General features: G+C 38.3%; 1 protein-coding gene across 6 annotated transcripts in view; it reads right to left on the bottom strand.

Annotated features, from left to right (window-relative positions):
- The window catches only part of MARCHF1 (membrane associated ring-CH-type finger 1), a 230599-nt gene that overhangs the window by 8619 nt on the left and 205673 nt on the right, over nucleotides 1-16307 (bottom strand). For all 6 annotated transcript variants that reach the window (XM_032108627.1, XM_032108626.1, XM_032108623.1 and 3 more), the window contains one exon: nucleotides 13242-13422. In XM_032108627.1, the coding sequence (XP_031964518.1) occupies nucleotides 13242-13422 (181 nt within the window). The remainder of the gene's footprint in view (nucleotides 1-13241; nucleotides 13423-16307) is intronic.

The following is a 16307-nucleotide window of genomic DNA, read 5'->3' as shown; positions in this document are numbered from 1 at the left end:
ACACAAGCTCACAGAATTCTGTTGAGATTTACAAGAGAAGTATATAAGGAGAGGGAGCCAGCAGAAATTGGCTAAAGCAGGCCTTTTTCCTAACATCCCATGATCAAATCCAGCCAGAAAGCATGCCAAGGCCTACTGGACTCTGCTTCCTCTAACTGGCCCCTTTTCTTCTCCCACAAGACTGCCTGCCTTGCCTTGCCTTTCCTTACCTGCCTTCGTTGCCTGCCTGTCGGTCTCTTCCATCCACGCACACGTTACCACACCAGACAGAAGGGGGCTGCCAAGACACCGGGAGAGGTCACCAGGGCATGCGTGATTATGGGACTGGAAGACTGTGCAGAATATCTTGTACTCCCAATTTGGGATTCAAGAAAGGAATAAGGTCCAAGGAGAGACTCCATCTCTCACAGACAGATAACTGGGAGCATTTTACAGTTCTTAGTGTGACCCAAAGCTGCTCTTCTGTTTTGCCCTGCCCTGTTGCAGTCCCAGTTCTCTCAGCTTTGGTGATTATGGGCTGAACTCAGAAGGGAAAATTCAATTAAACGTTGTGCTATGCTTCTGGTGATCTCAGTTGTAGCTGATGTAACTTCCCCATCCTACTCACATATTTTAGGTTGGCTGAGCAGAGAGTACTTTGTGACTACTCTCACTCTCTACTAGATGAGTGACGTTAGTAGACGAGCCAGCAATTTATGTTGTCCTGGAGCAGGAAAGTGCAATTCCCTATTTTACATTTTTCATGATAGAATTATATCAAAAAAATAACTGTTAGTTTTAGAACAGACTTGCTTGGACAAAAGCACAGTTATGTGAAATGAAAATGGCTTTAAAATCCATAACAAAGGACGAGACAACAATATACTGAGCAATGAAAGCATCGGCCCCTTTTACTTGTGCTTTATAGTCCAGGACTTGATACAGCCTAAAGTTGTGTGGGGAGGTTTGGCAGGTGCTACCTTTCATGTCACACAGTGCATTAATGCCTCCTTAACCACTGATAAATTCATCTCTGCTGTGTTTTGAAGGTCCCGCAGTTCTCACGGCTTGCTACATTCATAATAGCAAGATAAATTGTGTCATGTTTTTTATTACCTTGGTCAGTGATCTCCAAGAAAAATGTCATCAGGTTGATGACACTGTGACATACCATGGATAGAATATCAGATGCCACCAAGAACAGAAAATAGCACAAAATTAAGTACACAGATGCAATTTTCCTTGGAAACTTAGATGTTAGTACTCCTAAGGTGCTCTAGAGACTAACGAGAGAAAGAAATGGAAGATTAACAGCCAGAGGAGATATTTATCATGACTTGCAAATTATTGAGCTACTAAATTCATAGAAAAACTGTAGCTTTTTGCCCAGCCCCCTACAAAGCACCCCTTCACTGTTGTATATCCAATTGTCACACCCACAGATTCTGTAATCCTGGCAGCAATGCAAAGAAAGACTGGAAATCATCACAGATGCAGATGGTTTCATGTGCAAGCAACCACATGAATATCATAATGCTTCACAGAACAGGTGTGCTAGAACACTTTATAACATCTAACCAGGACCAAAAGACCTTTTACACAAGTCACCAATCCAAAGTGCAACAATATGTGTCCCCACTAGAAAGCTTGGAATATCCCCAGCCCCCTTTTTATGTTCTGAATAAGCTTTCCGAACACGTTGCTTGCACTGTGCTCTGAAAACCACTGGAGGGTGGTAGGAGACTGCCTGACTCACAGGTTCCTACCAAGAAACCAGAATGGAAAGAAACTGGGTTGTCAATGTGATCAGAAACACTCGTCCCACCCCAACTACTACTTACAGCTGCTTCTAAAACATAACGTGAACCTCAGTCAGAATTCCTATGCTTTACTGCCAGAGAAATTTGGAATAATCTTTAAAGTGGCATCTGTAAAACTGTACCCTGTTCTAGGTTTCTACCTCGCATTTTGCTTTTGTTTTTAAAGATTATTTCACTCAGAAATTTCAAGAGAATGGTTACTGATTTCAAATTCCACTCCCGTAATTATGAGTCATGAGTCTTCTGGGAAAATAAAAAAAAAGAAAAAAGAAAAAAAACCCCTAATAACATACAGGGAACTGTAAATCATGTGTAGCCAACCACTTCCCTTTCCTGTAATGTAGTTTGAGAAAATCTCTCATATTTATTTTAAAGGACAAAAATCTGCCTCCCTGCATGTCACTTCTAATAAAAGCTTGATTAATCAATATGCAACAAATAATTACAGATATTTTGTTTAGTATGTTCTGAAAACACTCCTTCTGAGTGTGGGCATGCTGCTTCATATCCTACGTTCCAACACAGCCTCTCCTAACAGAAACAGATCTGCAATTTTAATTCCTTCCCATACATTACGCTTTCTGCAAAGTGGTTTCATGATGGCCCAATGCAGAACCGAAAGCTTCACACTGCTCACACAAAAGCTGTTTCCACACCTCACAATGGCACTCAGCAAACTCTGCTGCTTGTGTTTCTTTTCCCCACCTTCACATTATAGATTTGCTGCCTGCCTGCTCCCATCCTCCACTTTGTGTCCACACGTTGCCTCCTGCTCATGGTAAGCTTCTGTCGCACTGGCTACAGATTTTTGTCTACACTGATGTCCTGAAGCAACTGCAGTTCTACTGCAGGTTTGCATGTTCACACCTCTAACAGCTGATGGTCTCTCTTCTGCAGGGGCTCAGCACTGAGGATGCCAAATACTGAAGGTGAAGTTAATGGGCTGCTTTGCAGTATGCTATGAATGCCTGGACTTTTAACTCCTGGGTATTTTCAGGAACCCTGTTTTAAAAATTGCATGTAAGGAGGTCTGACAGGGGAATCTGGTAGGGGTATGACACTGCTAATATTAAATATTTTTCCTGACATTTTTCTCCCTATCCATCATTTAGCAGAAAAAAATGACTATGTATGTATTGTAATGTATGTAAACAACACCCACAGATGGAAGGACTTCTGCTCTCGCCTAGAGCTAAAGTCATCATGCAATATTTCCTGAATTCTTTCTAAAGAATTCTCTAAAGAAATACTTTGAGAAAACCTTTATCTTAAAGTAATTACGCCTGCAAAATAAAGGCTAAAATTACTTACTACGGGCTGTTGTAGAAACTGCACTCTGTGCACAGACTAAAAACACAGAAAAAGATCTTACCCGAAACTCGACCCAAAGGATTTAGCCAGCACTTTTGAAAAAGAACTTCAGCGGTGTATGCTGAAGTGAGCTGAGCAGTGAAGATATGTCAATAGTCTGAACATGTAGCTCAGAGTCATTTATATTAGGGAGGGCTTTCTGGTCACTTGTTGCAGTACTAATTGGCTCAGGCTCCACAGTGAGCTGTTCACTGCTATCAGCCTAGCAGCTGGAGGAAAGCAGCTGCCATGGTAGTTTGCGGAAGGGAATTTGTGTAGTGGGTGGAAGAGGAAGAAATAATAGTAATAAAGGACAACAGGGCTCCACTCACTTTGGGAGAATAAAATAGCCTCGTGGAGATTTGAAGAGTTCATAAGAGATGAGAATTCAAACCTTGTTATTTGAATAAAAGCATTCTGGGCCTCTCTGTGCCATCTAAACAACATGTGGTTGCAGATTGTACTGTGGGGACTGTGTCTTAAAGGACAAGGCACGTGTCCCCACATCCTGCTCAAAGGTGAGAAATGCCCCTCAGACAGTCCAACAGAATGTGCCAGGTCTGATGTATGACAAGAGAAGGGTTTGAGCCATGAAAACACCTACACTGTGTTCTTTTTCCCAGACACACCCAGAGAGAAGGAAGAACTGAGCAGATTCAGTCAATATTTGTCATTGCTTTTTATCAAAAATGTATCCCAGAGAAGAAACTCTTTTAAGGATCAAGAATAGAAGGCCATAACTAGACCCCTGCTACGATAATCACTGAACAGGGAAATAAAATGAATTTTTAAAATCCCATGTCACTTGGTGCATCATATGGCCCTATCTGTGCACAACCTTACCTTGATCTAGTTATCCCATTGGACGTTTAGCACAGATCATTGTCTGGTAAACCTGTCTGAAGTTTGCCCAAGATCTGTTTCTGTGCCTAGGAGATACTAAACAAACGTGGCTGGAATTCAAGAGAATTTCTGTGGTGTATTTAAAACACCTATTAAAAATTTAAAACTGAACCAGAAATGCTTCATTTCTAAAGAAAAACACAATTAACTTTTGTGTGATATGCATATGTAGAGTAATAAAAGAAATACATAATGAAAAATCTTACTTTGATAAACACCTTAAGATTATCATCTGCAAAGAACTAATAATTCAGTTTTATCATAATCAAGATGGCACATTATTTCTTTTCTAAGTGACAATTAAAACAGCTGGACTTAAGTGATATAATCAGTATGACTCTTCACAAGCTTATGCAATTTTTAGCTGTGCATGACATCAATTAGAAAACCCTTAAAAGGTGTAAAAGAGAAGTGTAGAAATTAAGAAGTGTAAAAATTAAGTAATTCAAGAGTATAATTTCTAAAATGAAGTAGCTGTTTTTGCAATATGAAAGTAGTATTGAGAATACTTGTCATTTACCTACTAAAAGAACTTCACTACCTGCATCCTAATGATCCCAACACAGACTAAACCAAAAAAAATGCTATGCTTTGGGGATCCAGGAACAGCTAGACCTCATGTCCCTCTCATCAAATGCTCTGTCTCGGACAGAGACCAACACCAGATGCTTCAGAGAGATGTGAAAGAAACCCCGTGGCAAGTAATTATAGCATAATCTCTCCATATTGGGAGCCTCTTTCTAGCTCCCATCTGCTATAAATTGCTTTACATCAATATATAGAATGCAGAAGTACTTGACAAAGTGTTTAGTTTCCAAGTATCTTCTTTGAACGCTGAAAAGACATTAACCAATTTTTTGTTCAATAGAGCCTTCAGTGTTATCATGAACTCCTCTTTTACAATGACCTTTTCTTTTCTTGGCTTGTAAGACCTTTAAGAAAAAGATCATTATCTCCAAGCACAGTACACTTCAGCTACCTTATCTAAAAAGATAATCCTAACAGATAAACTGCAGGAAAAACATTAAACCACTGATCAAGAGTGAACTACCACCATAATGTAAAACTATGGGGAATTCCTTGTACTAAGAACAATAGGCACCCATGTAGAACTCTCGAAAATATTTACTTCAGATACCTGGGCACATGCCTTTATTACTCAAAAATCAAAAAACAAGCTACATGTTGGTAACCCATAAAGAAACATGGATAAAAGGGGTAGAATCTATGTCTCCATTAACTTTTATCACGGTTAGCAAGAACAGAAGCAGATGCTGCGGTTGTCTGCTCTCCCAACAGTATTTCTACAATCATTCTATCAAAAGGATCTAGTTTGTCACTTTTGTTCCTTTAGCAGTTGTCGACTCCTGCCTCTGTCTAGTCTTGTATTTCCAAAAGAGCAGCAGATCTAATTGAAGGCATGACATTTGCTCCAGTCACTGAGTAGCAAATACCTTTAAATCACAGTTTGGTTCTCAAACAACTTAGACACACATACATACACACACACACACACACACAGACAGAGAAAACCATAAAAAAAACAATCGATGTGCCATACCACAAGAGCACAGACCATAATTTTGCTGCAAGACCAGTTATGCTGGGATTTCCCTTTCCAACCAAAGCAGGTGGTGCTGCTGCATTTTGTGGTATGTATTCTTTAGGCAATACAAAAGCAGCCATGAGACAGGCTCAGTGGTGAATTTGAGAGGGATTCTGCTGGGGTCAAAGCAACCACAAGTCCTTTCTCCACTACAGGAGCCATAACAAACCATCTCCCAGCAGTCCGTGCCTGAGTCTCTGTCTTTGAATACCAAGTGGGATGGGTTCCCTTTGCACATCTGGGTGTTTATAGTGTGATGGATGTGGACAGAAGGCTCGGACAGCATGGTAGAAATCGGAAAAGGAGAGAAATTAGAAAAATGGATATAGCAACATGCTGGAGACCAACATCCTATGACAGTTTTGTACACCTCTCCACTTCCTCTAGTCTTTTAGTCATGTCCAGTTGAAGGGAATTTCTCTGAAGATCTGTTGTTTTAGGTACCTAAACCATACCTGTAGTATATGATCACAGTTTTATTAGAGAGTGTTTACTTCAATCGCCTTCTCTCCAGTATTCATCACAGTGCTTAATTTCGTCAATGTCAAATTGTTCAGCCTGCTGAGAATCAGTCCAAATTGTTACAAAGATGTGGTTTGATTTAAATGTCCTTTTTTTTGCCAAAACCATGGTATTTTTAAATACGTTGTTGTTTAAACATACCTAGACATAACCTATTTTTGCAGCTATCTATACAGTATCGATGCATATGTCTCAATGGCCATGAAATAAAGATTAAAAAGAGGAGCTGATGCTTTTAATTATCTATAAATGTGGCTTTAGCAAGAATTCTGACTTCCCAATGTATAGCTACAGTTGCCTTCTCTGTCTTTTAATTTTCCCACAAGAGAGATTCTTTCGATCCAATTAAATAAAAATAAAATAGAGGAAATTTGTGCTGAGGAAAGCTGCAGTAATTAACACAAAACTACAGCCTAGTGCTCTAGTAAAGAGCTAAGGGAAGCTATTCATTCTGACAAAAGGGGGAAATTTTAATTTTTTCCCAATAATTTTAATAAAATGCTACAGGAATAAAATTAAATGAACAAAAACCACCAAACCTGAATAAACTAAAAGTTATCCCATTTTGATCATAATTTAGATCCATTACTGGAATTTCTGTGCTCAAGAGAACATCACTGTGTTAAGCCATTTTTAGCATGCATTCCACCAGAAAGAATCAACCTGTGAACAGATCATTCTCACACCAATAGGTCCCAGGCAAAATAAATTTGAGGCAAAAACCAAATTGTATGTGTTAATTACGCACATTAATCAGATCATGAATAGCAGCCCTCTCCCATGGGAGTTGGTAAAGTTCCTACTTCAAAATTAAAAGGTAAAAATGGCATTTTTAGAAAACTCCATCAATAACAGTGACTGGTTTAGGTCAATGCTTGGATTGATTATGCTCTTTAAATTTCCTATCACTAGCTATACATTTTGTGTCAGCATTCCATTTACACTTTCTTTATTTGTAAAGCCAGAGATTCTCTTAATTATTTTCAATGCTTCAGCTTTCCAGCCCTTCCTTGGCTATAGCTATTGATGAGGTCAAGCTGTAAAACAAAACACTGAGAAGGCTGAAATAAAAAAATGAAAAGGAGACCCCAAGTTCTTAAAAAATAAGAGAGAGGCTGATGAACTGCAGGATGGAATAGGGCTCTCAAACTAAAATGGAAATTGAATCTTTTGATGCAAGTTGCATCTGTAAAACAGCTCAAATCAAACTGTTTATTTCAGCCTCAGAAAGCACAGAAGATTTGTACCTCCCAGAGCTCATGTTCGTGGTTCTGTGCGATGGTGGATAACACTACTAATACCCAGAGCTGAACAATCTCCCAAATTCCCTTTGCTTTTGTAAATGCTATTGAGCAGCAGAAGTAGCCAGTTTGGTTCCTGGCATTTAATTAGAAGAGGACAGAGTTTTCATTTAATTTTCTTGTATATTTTTCATTTGCTTCTTAAAAGAATGCAAGTTCAAAGCAATGACAGTACAAACATCTTGCTCCACCTCCAGGAAGGATGCTGCACATGGGGGTGTCCCAGCAAAGCATCACAGGTAGGATGACTTTTAGCAAGCCTAAGGGTATGCTATGATGGTTTCAAGGTAAGAGGTACGAGAATCCTTTGTCAGAAGTCCATGGGAACTGGAACAGCTGTGTGAATAAAGCTGTGTTTTGAATGGAAGAGAAAGACATACAGAGATGGCAGGCTAGCACAAATTCTACCACTGTAAGAAAGTTAAGTTCTAGTATTGCTCTTGTGGCAGAAAAGGCAAGACAGCATTATTCTGTGAACTACAGCATGCTATCTAGATACAGATAAATTAGCAGCAATGCTCTATTATCCTCAAAAATTAAGAATACAACTGTCTGAACAAAGTAGTCCCTTGCATCCCCAGGGCATCAGAACAGGATATAAATGCTATAGAATTATTTTTACTTTACAAGCTTTAATATACACATTGTCCCTTGAGCCCAAAGTTATTTGCTATAATGACATGATAGCCATGATATTACAAGAAAGTAATAGCATTGTGCCTTTGTGCATACTGGTGAAGTGTCTGACCCCACATATTGCAGGCAATTATTTGAGGCTACTGATGTTTTGAGAGAATTTACTGGAAGAAAGATAACACTGGAGCAGGTTGCCTTGACGACAATACGTAACTGCACCAGAAATAAAAAAACAAAACAAAAAAAAAAGCATGAGCTCTTTCTATGTTGAAGATGGCAAAATATTCATCAAATTGGGTTAAAAGGAAACTTGTCCCACAGAAAATCCTATGCAATATTTGGTATCACTTCTTATCATGAGCATTATTAGAAAAGTGATGAGAAAGCCAGGTGGTTCATACCTCACAGCACAGGGAATAAGAATCAAACAGCAAGCACTGTGGTAATGACTGCTCAAAAGTTTGGGGTTTTTTCCTGTGCGACTCTTCTGGTCACTTCTGAGTTTACTCTGGCAGAAGTAGTTTCTAACAGCAAGCACTTTTGATTTAATAGCAATATATCACAGAAATTTCTCTGCAGGTTCTATGGCTTTTGGCAGTCATCACCATACCCTTAAATAAGGAATGTAAATATGAATTACCCAGCTACCATTGAACCAAAAGTAAAAATCCCCACCCTTATTTTGCCATTGCTGAATTTTTCAGGCATGCTACCAGATTTTTTTTATATCAGCATATAAGCAAATACAGAATACAAGAGTGGTAAGCACTTAGAAGGTATATGTACACATTCAAAATATAAGATCAAGTTTATTTCATTATCAGCATTTGCTTTTGCTTCTGTTTAATTTAATAGAAACATATCACTCTGTACCAAAAGAAAATTCCCAGTCCTCTATTTTTTAAAAGGGGTAAATTCAGACACCCTTTCTATCAGACAGAAAATTAAGCTCAACTGGTACATAATGCTTCTGCAAACAAAAAAATTGACTTGCTCTTCCTTAATGACCAAGAGCAACCACATGGTAACAATGTGCAATATTGCTTATGCCTCACATAAATAAGACATTATTTGTAAATCATTTCAAAAATAAAATTGAGAGAGAAAATAGACATCTCTGACACCACACAATAATCTGTTGGGATAATGCATTAAAGTAAGACATCGCATCAGACACCAGACATCTTAAATGGATAGAAAAATTTAAATATGAAAAGTACACTGTTGAGAAATCTCTATTTAAAGACATTTCTCCATTTTAAGCTCCTTTTAATTTACTTTAATCCATTTCATACTCATGGTATTTTCATTTAATTTCTGTTTCTATTAGTCTTCAAACACCAAATTCAAGAGATATGAAATGCAGGTGCTAGTTTCTGGGATTGCACCTTTTGAAAGAAAAAATGTTTTACCTGAGCAAGGTCAATAAGGAACTCACACAAGCTTCTCACCACTTTCTAATTCCTTCTGTGATAAAGTCACCTTATAAATTCTGCATCACGGATTGCAGGTGCTGAGAGGCAAAGCTACAAATGCAACTGTATTATTTATAATGACAGACAGATGTAACAGAGACCCTGAGAAATAAACCAGAAACGCTAAGCAATGATTAATATTTCATCTCTATATTTATCTTGAGCTGAGTAATTAGACCTGTCCAAATGTATGAAACACTTGCAATGTCTGTTGATCAATGCTTAAAAGGATTACCTCAATGCAAAGACTCACTAAAATGATTAAACTGAGTTTTATTTGATGTCTGGTGCTTTCAGGGATTCTCTAATTAAAGAACTGTTGCACATTGGCACAAACCTATTGATTTAATAGCAATTATCTTAATTTATGTTAACTTAGTATGCTCTACATTATCACTTATGGGTGCTAACAGATATGGCATGATATTCTAAAACACTTGTGCTATAAAACCTTAGACTTTGATAAAAAATCTGTTATGAAACATTGAGGGTGCATGAAAGGCTGAGGCATAAATAAAGATGGTAATTCACTATTGAATTAAATAGTTTGTTTTATATTTAAATCATGCTTTTGTGATATTGCAAAATGCAAAAGTATAGATTTCTGTAATTAAGTTTGGTAGTCTGTAAATTTTTCCCTTCAGGAGACCAGCAGTAGGAATTTTAAAAAGACATTATGATAAAATTCATCATAATGAAACAAGGCACAGTCAGTAACCAAACTTCAGAATCTCTTATCATGAGTGATGAGAGAGATTAAGAATCAAAAATTCAGAACTGGTTAAGAGATGCAGCCCTTCCACTTGTAGAATGTTACTTCAAAGCCGGGTCCAATGGAAATTGCATCATCTGGAGCTGGCCAGGAACTTTCACTCTAGGGGAAACAAATTCCTTTTAATTTTTTAATAAATTAGTTTCTTATGGAATTGAAAAGGCACTCCTTTCTTGAAACAAAATATGTCATCTTCTGTTCAGGAAGCACTGAAAAGAAATCTGTTTTCAGAATTCCTCAAAGTTTATTAGCAAAATTAATAATCGTTTTTGGGTCAATTTTGCTGTTCCAGTCAGCATCCAACAAAGTTGACAAGAATTGCTTTGTTTTCAGATATAACTACTCCTAATGTCCCTGCCATCATGACAAGAGAATTTCAGAAGTTTGGAAATTTTGATTCACTGCAGACAGGCCAGATTTAGTGCTAGGGCCTGAAGGCTCTTGAGGTCTAGTACAGAACCAAGCCTTAGCAAAACCCAAAGCTCTCAAGGTCTGGAAATCCCAGAGTCCGTAATGCTTTTCAGATCCTGCATCAAGGAGGCAGGATTGTGGAGAGCTTTGTGTTAGGAGCTGCCTGTCCCACAGTACTTCGGTCTCTGGTAACCACCCTTTGTGCCAATCTTTTGAAAACAGACTTCCAAGGAGTGCCCCAAAGGTGAGATTTTGGGCTTCATAAAAGCTGCCAAGAAATTTGACAGTGTTCCACTGGGACTTTCCACTTTTGCAAAATATATAGGTTTTGACCAAAAAAACCAAACCAAACAATAAAACCAAACAAAACAGTTTCAGTGATTTTTATAAAGGATGTTTGGGTGGAAATTCACCAGTCAGCTCTACTCATATGGCTGGTCTCATGATCACTCTTTCCTCCCTTACCTTGTCTTTGCTACAGCTGTCAAAACACCTGGTTTGCAAAACAGTTTCTCATAAACTGTTTAGTGTTTCATAAATTTGTGAATGATAGCGATGGCTCACACTTAGTAAGGATCATATGTTTAATTAAATGTAACACGTGAAGGGTGTCACAGCTGAATGCTATAAATGCCAAAGGACAACTAATTTTAACTTTGAAATCTTTGGAAACTTTGGTTTCTGAAATGGGTGTGACTTACAAGAAAGTTGTATGTTGGGTCCATTCAACACATACAGGTATTTGTTAGCATTGCATTTGAAGGGAGGAATGTTGCCAGCATAGACTGCCAGGCAGATAAACTACTTTTGAGTACTGCTTTGAGCAGAAACAAAAATATCCTGCCTGAAAGAAGAGGTTCATCTTTCCAATGTCAGAAATCTAAAACAGACCTGAGAACCAATGATAAGCTGAATAAGGTGGCAATCATTCAGTTAAGAAATTACAGACTTGCAGGCATTGCATTACCGCTGTAAATGGGGGAGGAGATGTGGCACTGACCACACACAGAGTTAAAAGTGCCTACTTCTGATATCAAGATATGCACATTTTTCATTCCTTTTCTCCTTGATTGCTATAAATCTTGTTTCCCTTTTATAAAAGATGCTGTATTATCTAACAAAACCAGGAAAAGGCTTTTGTTAAAAATACCAATATCGGTGTATTCTCTTGAGAAAAATAACTGTTGTGAGAGTACTTGATAGATGTTAGATCTTAAAGCAATTTGGTTTGAAAATGGAAACATATATATTGAAAAAATACCCCAAAGATATGCAAAAGGCAGGGTTTTTTATACAATTATCTCACTCATCCTGTCACATTAGTTAAAATTTATCCGCAATTACTAAAACTGAAGTCAATATAATTAAGTTTTTAGCCACCTTTTTTTTCTATTTACATCTGTTTCAATTTCTAGCTTACGTGGTCAGATCTACCTGGCATTTGAGAACTGTGTCTTTTTCTGTTACAAGCTTTGCTTGCCAAATTAGCCCAAATTCTCTCTTCAGAAGTGTTTTATCACCAGGGACTTACTAGAAAATTCCTCTGAGTGGGAAATGTGAATGAATTCCATTGATTCTCCTTTTTCTGAACTACTGCTACCTGTGTAAGGCCGACAAAAACAAAATGTCTTTTCCCATTAAAACACTACTATATAGGCAAATGGTAGTCATAAGTAATAGTTTCTACGTTTGTCAAGGGCTCTCACTCTGAAATTTATTTTAAATCAAAACTTGCCCAGTTCCAGATTGACTCAAACTTCAAAGACTCAACAAAACTCCAGAAGGATGAGAGCATGTTAAATAAAAATTTGGAGAGAAAGTATCCACTCCCAGGAAAACAGAGCCACATATGTTTAATAAACTCTTCACCTCCCCTATACTGACAGTCTGCGTTATATTATATTGATTTATCTTAGAAAACAGATGAGTGCAGATAACATACATATGACATTCAGGATGCAAGGTCACCCTGTATTTTAAATTCCATTAACTAATTTTAATATAGAAGTGATTAATTTGCCCATGAGTGTAACAGCTACAACAGATGCAGCTAAATTGACTGTGTTACTTTATAACTTCTGTCTCCACATTGGTATAAGCATCATTCTCCACCTAAAGTTATGGGCTCCATGTAAAAATTACTGGGTGAACTGGACTGTGTTACTTTAGAGCAAAACATGAAATAGGCAGATGAACCAACACCAAAAAGCTGAAGATAAAAAGTCTAAAACAAAAGACTATTATTTGTGCATTTATATTGTATGTGTAATGAAAGAGAGTCTTCAGTCAAGTTCTCTGCTGCTGAAAATTAACCAGCTTAAATGTAAGAATAAAATCACTGGGACTGATTAACAACAGCAACTACAAAGCCATTTTGGACAGATGTTTCTTTAACAGTGCTTGCACTTTTCACAGCCATTCTGGAGCTCTGACACTTGAGGACAATTAAACCCCAAAACACCCTACCTTCCGGAGAGGTTTGAGCTTGGTCTCCATGATGAAGTCGTACTTGCAGAGCTCGCAGCAGCGCGTGTCCGAGCTCTTAATCCACTGGTGCAGGCAGGCCTGGTGAACAAAGCGCAGGGTCCCCGTGCAGCGACACGGCGTGATGAGGGGGCTTTCATCATCTCCCTCACAGTGACAGATCCTGACAGGAAGGACAGCAAGAGCAAGTGAGGCAGCTTGCCAACCAGCAATGCAAAGGCACTGGCTTATTTACAGTGCTTTCTCATCTTCAGGCTTGACATTCAAAAGATGCCAGGTATATGACCTTTCAGACGGAGGCCCAGGAACATATTCCTTGTTCCTTTCTGCCGTTTAGTAATTTCTCTTCACTTAGTTATTTCTCTTTGAATTGGCTATGTGGTCTGAAGGTGAATCAATAGAAATAACAGTTTTTCCCTTTTATGCATTGCAAAACCTTTAAGGCAAATACCAGAACGGAATAGTTCTTGGTCTGTGAGTAATGCCAATAAAATCCTCAAAGGTAGAGAAATCTAACCCAAGCTGAAAATATCCAGCATGAGAAGTACAAAAGGTTCCTAGGATATCTCTTTGGAGTTACACAACTAAAAGAATCAGAGAGCAGTTTTGAGTACTCTGGAGTCATGCATATGGCACAGTGTGTACACACATGCACACTTTTTAGGAGGCAGGTATTGAAAAGTCAATTTTTTTATTCTTCACTCTCCCTGTGAAGCAGACAGCTGCATTATCTGGGAAAACAGAGGTAAGCAGACCCTAAGACAGAGGTTGGTCCCAGAACTGTTTTACCTTACGATGAGATACAGAGCTTTTCATGTTGTGGCTTTGCATAAAGTGATCAGTGTTCTAACATCATCATCTGAAGGGTTTCTTCTGTGACACGTGTCCAAATGTCCTGCTGATCTTCCCCTTCCAAACAGCCTCCTCATCACATCAGGAAAACATTCACCCAATCATTTATTGGCAAGCATCTCTTTGAAGGCAGAGAAATCTCTACAGCGAGCAGAAGGCTTAACCAAACACCTGAAGTTAAGGAGGTTCACCTCAATGAAGAGTAATTCTCTCCCATCCCCAACCGAGAAAAACACAACAAAGCACCCAAGGCCTAACAAGTGTCTGAAGTAGCATGCAAGAGAAAAAGAGGAAAAAAACCCCAGAAGTTGAAGCCCGAGAAACGCTATTTCAAAACAGAGAAGTAGCAATAACAGCACAGATCCTGTTGTCACACAAATGAAACATAGGCCTTAGAAATGTAGTACTTAGGAATGGCACCCTCAGACAGCGCAGATGCAGAAGTGTCTGAACACATCTGAGGAATGACACCCTTTTACACAGAAAACTGTGACTGCACCACTCCTGGGGTAGGAAAAGGGGTAGGAGAGCCCTAGGATGTGGTTGTCTTCCTACTGGGCAGCTGAGGGAAGAGGGGTGACCTTCCTCACACAGGAGCTCCTGACGTATGTCAGGAGGTAACCTGGCAAAGACATCCCAGGCAAGACTGGCTACTGCACAGCTCTGAGGCTGCCATGTCTATAAGCAGGGGGGCAGGAAATTCCAAAATCTACAGGAAAGATCTATAGATCAAAACTGGCAGCTCCACTATTCTTCCACAATGTAGCCCAGAGCCACGAGAAAATGAATCTATGATAATGGGAAAGCAGAACAAAGCTGCTTTGCTGGACATACAGAAATAAAGAGACCAAAAAAATCCAACAGATAAATGAAGCTTTGAACACCTGGTCCACAAAAGCCAGGTTTCAATTTCTTCAGTGGTGCTCACACAGGATTTCATGCCCCCCAGCAGTGAAGAGGAGAACAAATTACCCACAACTTCCTTCTTGCACATGTTCATTTTTTGAGACACATTTTACAAGAACTCAATTTACAGTCTTGTCTTTACTAATCCAGCTGAGCTAGGTGCATCAGCAGCTTAGTTCTTAGATGGAAATTGCCTATATGGTGATTTCTTACTGAGCCTCTAGCTTAAACAGAACTATATTTTCAAAACACTGAATAGTTATTTTTCTAACAAATGCATTCCCAACTGAGAGTTTCATAAAAAACATAATTTTCTTTTTAAATTAAAGCTATTCCCCAAAGGAAGACCAGCACTCTTTGTTCATTTAAATTCAAGCCATACATAATTTATTTTACAGCCTTAGCAGTTAAACTATTTAGAAATTAGACAACTAAGCTATGTACCCAATAGTCTTTTTTTCTACTACTGCCAAGATTGTTTAAAATTATTTTCAGACCTAAAATACAAGCCTAAAATTCCAATGGGATCTTCAAATGAAGTGACACTGCAAATTTGAAATGAATAGAAATAATCCTTAGTATAAATACTTCTACAGAAGAACACTACACACATTATACATTCTATTTGGGGTTTCCTTGTACATAAGTCACAAGACAATTGTATAAATAACAGGGTGACACTAAGAACTTACAGTATGAAGAAGCTCAAACTAAATATTCTAATGGCCTTTTTCAGCTTATATTTTAACCATGAAATATGTAATGAGAATTAAACTTCAGGAGGAATTAAAGTCCAGAGAAAATGACCAAAGGCATGGCTTTCATTAGCTTGAACACTCTTTGGTCTCTGGTGCAATTTAAGCCTTTGTTATTTGTTTAACCAGAAGAAATTAGCTTAAAAGACCTTTGTGCTACCTAAACTCATAGTGACAGTCGAAAGATTTTTCGGTGCCCAGCACCTGTGGTAACAGACTGTTGGCTAAATGCTTAAACATCTTTTAAAGACTTGGAGCAGATAACTTGCTCTGTCTTCCTCAGCTGTTAGAACTGAACCACAATTTTGTGCGTCTTTGCTCTTTGATGCGTTCATCTATAATGTACATCATAATCATCACAAATTATAGAGAGTAAATTGTTAATAATGGTTTTGAGAAGTTTGTTGTGAAAACAGAATGAAGGTAGGGATACAAACCACAGGCATACCTGAATCATATCTAAACCAAGTTGGAGGCAGAGAACTTTCATTCTAGTTTCCTGTTATCAAATGATCACAACTGTTTGAAACTTTCA

The sequence above is a fragment of the Corvus moneduloides genome, chromosome 5 (assembly GCF_009650955.1).
Source record: "Corvus moneduloides isolate bCorMon1 chromosome 5, bCorMon1.pri, whole genome shotgun sequence".
Classification (NCBI taxonomy): domain Eukaryota; kingdom Metazoa; phylum Chordata; class Aves; order Passeriformes; family Corvidae; genus Corvus; species Corvus moneduloides.
The sequence above is the reverse complement of the archived record's forward strand: the minus strand, read 5'-3'. Positions and strand labels throughout refer to the sequence as shown.